The sequence below is a fragment of the Lactuca sativa genome, chromosome 8, assembly GCF_002870075.4.
Source record: "Lactuca sativa cultivar Salinas chromosome 8, Lsat_Salinas_v11, whole genome shotgun sequence".
Classification (NCBI taxonomy): domain Eukaryota; kingdom Viridiplantae; phylum Streptophyta; class Magnoliopsida; order Asterales; family Asteraceae; genus Lactuca; species Lactuca sativa.
This window is the reverse complement of record NC_056630.2, coordinates 173,717,918-173,725,751: the sequence shown is the minus strand read 5'-3', so window position 1 is coordinate 173,725,751 and position 7,834 is coordinate 173,717,918. Positions and strand designations below refer to the sequence as shown.

Sequence of the window (7,834 nt, the reverse complement as noted above, 5' to 3'; positions counted from 1 at the left end):
ACTATTGCTAGTTAATTAAATTCTTTTAGAACAGCTAACACACATAACAAACTTAATTAACTACTTCTAATTAATAAGTTGGATTTATAAAATATACTCATTTATTTAACTAATAAATTAACTCTTTAATTCATTTGTTTTATTTAGTAAATAATAAATAACAAATTATTTATTATCTATTTTGGTGTGTAAATAATAAATTTATCATCTATAAATATATTACTTATTTCACATCTTTTAATGTTCTTTGTATGTGATCATATATAATTATTATTGTAGTAAATTCTATTAATCTTGTACATCATATCATATGTAACGGACTCCCACTTATAAAAGAAACAAAATTAATCAAATATATGTTAAACTTCTAGCAAAGCTCATCTCTTTTAACTATGCATGGATATTTGTCTCTACAAAAATTCATTAAAATATTTAATGTTATATATGTTATCATCTTATCTCATTTTGTTGATATTATTGAACATGATGCATGGATCATATCATTCCATATAAGTTCAATATTGATTTCTCAATTTGAAAATTCAAATAAGATACCATACTTAATTGACCATCATGTCAATATTGTTTTTGTACAACCATACACTCACATCTATTTGAGTCTATTAAGGATCCTGACCAATAACTTACTCCAACAATGTGAGGAATAGATGTCATCTTGACTACATAACTCTATCATAAGTTTCACATCACATGTGATAGTAGTAACCTTTATAATTGCCTTATTCATAACCTCATTTAACTTGCAAGCTTTGTTGATGTAGATTGTTTAAGCTTAGTTGGATGCCAGTTAGGAGAGCACACAACTAATATCATTTCTAAATAAATGATACATATGCTGAAACAAGGGGAAAAAACTCATTCTTAAACCCCAATTTGCGTGATCATTACTTCCAAACATCCAAGCTTTGCAACTCCAACCAAATACGTGACATCAGTGGCGGATTTAGAGTGTTAGAAGTGGGGTGCATGGACCCCACTTGATTCTAGATTCCTTCTTATATACATTTGATAAAATAGAATTTTCAAAAAGAGTAAATTACACAAATGGTCCCTATGGTTTGGGGTAATTTGCGTGCTTGGTCCCTAACTTATTTTTTTAACTCGGAAGGTCCCTATGGTTTGTTTTTGTTACGCGTTTGGTCCCTACAGTTTATTTTTGTTACGTGTTTGGTCCATGTCTTATCTAAAAAGACTATTATTTAAAGAGGAAAAAACGATGGGGTAGGTGAGGTAAGGTGAGGAGGTAGGATTAGGGGTGTGTTTATTTAAATAAATTTTAAAAAAATCAAGGGCATAATAGTATTTTTTTAGGTAAGATAAGGACCAAACACGTAACAAAAACAAACAGTAGGGACCTTCCGAGTTAAAAAAATAAGTTAGGGACCAAACACGCAAATTACCCTAAACCATAGGGACCATTCATGTAATTTACTCTTTCAAAAATTGTGACTTTGTTTCTCTTAATCTATCCTAAAACATATCAAAATTACTATCATCTATTTTTTGTGAAAAAAAAAAAAGCCACGTTGGAGCAATGACATTAAAAAAAATCCAGGGTTATCACTAATATGATCTTAAATCAAGGTTTACATATATGAAAATCCAAATTAAATACCCATATATGATGCTATTATAATAAACAAATGCTTCAAAATGCTTCTTCTTGATTTTACAAACATTTTTTATACATAAAAATTTTCTATTTTTTTTTAATCTTTTATTGACCCCAATTACCATTTGTTCTGGATCCGGCACTGTGTAAGATTGATGTGCATAGACTTTTTACCTTCTCAATGTGTAAAGAAATTGCAAGTTTAAGGCGTCTATGCATGATGTTAAAGTAAAATCGTCAAATTTTTGACAAACTTTTAAGGGTTTTTCTGTAATATTTTGTTAACTATTATTTTTATAAATCAAATTATCTTATCGTTATATCTACTGTATAGAGAATGAATAGGCATTAACCTTTTCTTAATGCGATCTAGCAGTTACTCTAAATATATATATATTTCTAAATAAACAAACGTAGGAACATCCGGTAAACCCGGTCCAGATGTTCGTTTATAAAGTACAAGTACGCCATGCATACGAAGGTACAAGTAATCCATGCATGGAGACGTGCCAACCACCCCGACATCGCACAAAACGCTCCATGCAATAACTATATTTCACATCTTCTTCTCATTTCTCTCCCATTTGATCTCAGAATTTCCCATAACAATCTCCCAATAATGGCAATCGCCCGGATTAGGAGTCGCCTCTCCACAGGGGGACCGGCGCAACCTCCATCTCCGATGCCCAATTCCAGGCCTACTCGCAACGACCCTTCTTTCAACAATTACGTCGACAAATTGAAGAACATTCCCGAATTTGATACGACTGATGACTCCAATCGACCGCCTATTGCAGAGGTTGAATACAAGCTGATCAAAGCTAAGGATAAGAATTCGATCCAGCAGATGATGGAGTCCGCCGCTAAGTTTGGGATGTTTCGTGTCAGTGGCCATGGGATATCGCCTGAGGAGCTGAATGCGGCGTTCACGGAGGCGGATTTCATCTTTGGATTGCTTGCGGAGAGGTGGAGCCGTGATGGAGATCGGGAGGAGTTTGCTTGGTCTCGATCTGCCATGGCGGTGGCTGAACGACGGCGTGACGTTAAGAATGACGAGAATTTTCTGAAATTCAGGTTTGTTCTTCGTATCCTGATCATCAGCTTCTTCATTTTTCGTTTTATTAACAAATCAAAATTTTTCCATAGATCAATTCCATTAATAAGTGAATTGTGTATTTGATTAATTACAGATCATTGACATTGACATTTTATCTGTAGAATGTTTCAAAACAAATGTAGGTTATTTGGGGATGATCCATACATGTTTATGATCTATCAACAAATGATAAGGCTTCGTATTTTACTTCATTATTTATTCTATAGCGATAAAAAGACCTTGAGCATTTAGAAAGATTATCAACAATGTAGTATTTAGCAACATATAGCTTCTAATTATGCAAAAATGTTATTCTTGCATCAAGAACATCATGTGGATGTAAGATCCTAATGCCCACAAGAAGTCTAATCCATATTGAAATTTGTGACTCTTGCAAAGATCTATTGCTTCAATATTGAACATAACTTTAGGGTTAATGTGTAAATAAGTTGATTTGTGACACTTGTTGTATATATTTGTAGATCAAAGATGGATAATATTGCAAATAAGCTGGAAGCAATTGCGAAAGATATGGCTCAAGCCATAGGGACGAATGGTGGAAAGCAACCACGAAAGAAAATAAAGGAAAATGAAACTCGAATGGTGTTATTCAAGCATAATAACTCGTCTCTTCAACCACACACACCACGTTCATCTCAAACTCCACGCTCATTGGATGGAAATAGACGGGATAATGCCACATTTGCTCTGAGCATTCATATCCCAACTGAGCAAGGCGAATTCCGTCTCATATCTGAGGAAGGACCTGTGTCATTCCGTACCATCCCTAACACCATTGTCATCACCGTTGGTGAACAAATGGAGGTAATTTTTTCGTTTTAAGTTTTATGCATAAAAACAAAATATTTCATGTTGCACATTGTCAGATTGTCATTTCCAGTGTCCCACCTCAGCTAAACATGTCCATCTACTCTACATTTGGAAGAGAATATCAATGGCTCTATATTTATAACTAGTTTGGATACAGTGTTTGTCTAGATAAATAATGTTTAAGAAATACTTAGAGAACAAGAAAATTAATAAAGCAAATATTTACAAAAAATAAAATAAAAAGAGGAAGGACTTAGACTCCGTTTGACAGACATCTTTCCAAATCCATACAGATTTTTCTGGCTGAATGAGCCGGAAAGACTGTTTGATTTGCACCAAAAAATGGGTCTTTCCCGGTAAGACATGTCTTTCCTAAAAAGCTTCAAAATTATATATTTCTGGCCGTATGATCATTTTTTATCATTCAGCACAATCAGATATACAATCAAACAACATGGTTTCCTTTCCACACAGTTTCCTGACAACACAACTATCAAACGAACCCTTAGTGGGGAAATTCGTATTTCCATGAAACCATTCTACATTACATTAAATAACAACATTGATATATAACTTACCGGATAAGGGGTTGTTTCTGTTTTCCCCATTATGTCGTGTATGAATAAAATAGCTAAATGGGTAATGATTATACACACAAGATATGTTTCCTTGTAGAGATAAAATAACCATTTTGCCTTTAAAACCAATTTCACACCGTTAATAAATTAGTTTCAATTTTTGTGCAAAAGACATTATGTCCAGATTAAGTAAAAAAGAAACAACCATATATCCAGATTAAACGCTTAACCCATAGATTTATTAGGTTATTATCCTTATCAAGTCCATTAAGTCAAAAAGAATCAATGAGCATCGAGCTAACAACGTCTGAATTTGATGATGAATGAATGAGTAAATTTAGGAATGGAGCTATGGAGAGTTCAGATCTGCATTTGGAGAGATAAACATAGAACCAGATATTCAAGATGAGAAAGGAGCATTCTCCATTGAACTCAAGTGTTCACCTTCATGCCTAAATGATGTGGTTGACAAACATGACTCAATCTCCATAACTGATCAGATCATATTTGTAGTCATAGTTGCCATAGTTTACAAGTTGTTTTCCTACATGCTTTCTTGATCATTATCATCTCCATGGTCAAACTAAGGTCAACGACTCCTCACTTGTGACTGCAACTTGGACAACTCCCAAAAGTTTTTGCTTTCCTATGGATATATAATTGTAATAGATTGTTTCTTAAAGGGTCTTTATGTAATTTTCCAATTTATGTTATTTATTTATGTGGCTTTTGCTAGTTGGTAGTTGACAATGTAATAATCACAAACATTCAATCACAAATTCTTTGCTTCCTTTCCTTCTTTATCTTGTCAAGTTTCTACATTTATATGGTCATGTCACACCTTTCATGCACAATATAATCACTTTTATTATTAGTATTATCTTTTTATTATCATCATTAATATTGTTAAATGTATTATTACAATTTATATTTCTGATTATAAAAAATGTTACATGGTTTGTTTTCTAACAAGTTTTAACAAATAACAATAAGATATCTTTAGAGTCAAGTTAACTAAGAATAGGTTATTATCATATATAGTACAAGTCAATGATAGATAGAGTTACTAAAAACAAATATTATTGCATTGTTAAATGATTAAAAACATCAAGTTGTGAAGTTTTGTAACCTACTTTAGAAATCCAAGCCTCTTAGTTAAGTTTTCTCCTCACAAGTCCTTTGAAGAAGTCAAAACTGCAACATATTCAATCAAATATTATATCTGATCTGATCTGACATGACATGACATGACATGACATGACAGGTCGTACCACATTTGGCATGCATTAGACTGATTAAGACTAACGTGAACGACAAAAAATGCATTGTTTGTCTTCATCAAAAAGGTAAAAAAAAAAAATATATGTGGGACATGGACCGACCGTGCAAAAGACGTAAACGCCCTTACTTGTTATTATCCCATTTTTTTAATTGTTAAATAAAATGAAACAAAAATAGTACCTATTGCCATCCGGATGAAGCTCACATATCTCACTATTATCGCTAATTGCCATCAAATATCCCGAAGATGTTAAACCCTAAAATTAACAAGTCAAATTGTTTAAAATTTTTTGGTTATCAAATTGACAAAAATACCCCCAAATAAGTTTGGCTCACCTGAATAGTAACCACACTTTCTATCGGTAAATCTTGATTTTCATTTTGTTCCTGGACAATAATCCTCTGCCCACTGGACATATAAAGACGAATAAATAATGATGAACACTCAATAAATCAATAATTCTTGTATAAAATTAGTAAATCTTATTATAGAATCTTACTTTTTTGTACAATAAATTATGTAAAACATAAATATGAGATGAATTATGAACACTAATTGTGAAATATATTTGAAACAATACCTATGAAGCCATGTCTTACAATATAATTCCTCAAGAGGTTGGAAGCCTGTATTTTATTATATAAAAGAAACCATGAATTACACTTTTTATTATCTGCTGGGTAAGTAAACACATAGATTTTAGAAAAAAAAATTTGAATTTTTTTAAAAGAAATTACTATTAATACTCACCTTGGTTTATCAAAATATGAAAGAAATGCTCGAATTTATTAAAAAATGCTGATGTAATCTCTTCTCTTTGTAGTTGATAACCAGAATTCAACTTCCTTAATACAGCATTCAAAGATGTTGTTGGCTTATCATTGTTAACATTTAATCCTACTCCTGAAATTAAAAAAAAAGATCATGATAATGTAATTACATTTACAAATGATCCACTTAAAGAGATATAATTAAATTGAAAGATTTACCAGCACTAACATGAAACTTCTTAGATCGATATTTTGATGTACACAAAATTCCTCCCACTTTAATTCCATCTAAATAAAGATCATTAGGCCACTTTATTCTAACATCAAGAGGTGGAATTCCCTGAAATTGATATCACAAAACACAAATTAATATTAAAAATCATACATGAAAAGATGTTATTCCACATTGAGAAACAAAAAGCTTACATTTTTAAGAGCAAGATCCTTAATTGCTTCAGTCATAGCAAGACATACAACATATTGAACAAGAGGCACCACACGTCCATCTTCCATTTGCATTGTAAATGAAAAGAGAAGGCTGCCTTTCGGAGATTCCCATACATTTTGTGATCTTCCTATCAAGATTGAATCGTTCTATAAGTTTCAATCTAATCAAATTGAAAGTTCATAGATTTGATACCTCTTCCTTTGAATTGAACATCTGCAATGCACATGGAACCTATCGGAATCTCACAGAAGTTTCTGCATAAACCCTAAGAGTTTCAATTAATGAATAAAGTGTAATACTAACAATAGGAATTTCAAAAGCTTTCCTTGAACTTACAGAGATACCACGTCTTGAGTCGAAGGTAATCTAGGGGACGAAAGAAGAAATCTTCCGAAGGATGTAGTTGTAAGAGAATCCATGTAAGTGTCGATGTTAAATTCGTTGTTTTCCGATTGCATTTCGATCTCAGATTGCAAAAAAGTTCGTAATTTCAGATCGTCTGCAAGTTTAAGGGATGAATTTTCCTTCAGAGACTTTGCTAATTCCTTCTCTGTTTCTGATTTTCCGCTTAGTACTAATACACAAGATAGTTGGGACTCCATTGTTGCTAGAAGAAAACGTCACGATTAAAGTAAAAGTCAGATAAATTGCGTGTGCAGGGGAAGGAAGTATTAGTATACCTGATACAGGAAGTATTGAGCCCGAGAGACTGAAAATCTTCTTGTGAAAAGGTCGAGTGAAGGAGAAGGTGTGTTGTAGAGAGAAAAAACAGTAAAAGGAAGTTCGTAGGGAATCAAACAGCATGAATTGAGGAATTGTAGATATGCATTTAGACTCTAACTTTTGAAGAGGTTAACACCGATGGTGTTCTTCGTCGAGTTGGTGACGGCGGCGATGGTGGTTGTGGCCTTGTGGGAAGAAGAAAACATTGTTTATTAATTATTATTATATTATTATATTATTATTATTGTTGTTTTAGTTGTGTACATGGATCGATACACACTATGTTTTTTGGTTGATCAACTTTTTGGTTTTTTAATCGTTGAAAAATGCTGTTAAATACTAATTAAATTTTGATAATCATTTTATTTTGGGTAAATTATACCACTCGCCCCTTATGTATATGTCAGAAAGCGTGTTTAGTCTCTATTTTTAAAAATAAACTCCAACAGCGTATTTAGTCTCTATTTTTAAAA

The 7,834-nt window shown here is 32.4% G+C and overlaps 2 protein-coding genes across 2 annotated transcripts; one reads left to right on the top strand and one right to left on the bottom strand.

The window, feature by feature from the left end:
* The first annotated feature begins 2,195 nt into the window (after positions 1–2,195).
* LOC111893662 (uncharacterized) lies at positions 2,196–4,933 on the top strand. The gene is made up of 3 exons (XM_023889733.3): positions 2,196–2,707; positions 3,212–3,554; positions 4,480–4,933. Exons 1-3 carry the CDS (start codon positions 2,253–2,255, stop codon positions 4,696–4,698), a joined length of 1,017 nt encoding a protein of 338 aa, XP_023745501.1. The 5' UTR covers positions 2,196–2,252; the 3' UTR covers positions 4,699–4,933.
* Positions 4,934–5,148: 215 nt separating this feature from the next.
* On the bottom strand, positions 5,149–7,580 carry LOC111893663 (biotin--protein ligase 2). The gene is made up of 10 exons (XM_023889734.3): positions 7,319–7,580; positions 6,975–7,245; positions 6,831–6,892; positions 6,617–6,765; positions 6,410–6,530; positions 6,171–6,323; positions 6,001–6,046; positions 5,756–5,828; positions 5,600–5,676; positions 5,149–5,332 (listed from the first exon to the last, which is right to left on the bottom strand). The coding sequence occupies exons 1-10, from the start codon at positions 7,440–7,442 to the stop codon at positions 5,290–5,292; spliced, it is 1,119 nt and encodes a 372-aa protein (XP_023745502.1). The 5' UTR covers positions 7,443–7,580; the 3' UTR covers positions 5,149–5,289.
* Between the last annotated feature and the right edge of the window lie 254 nt (positions 7,581–7,834).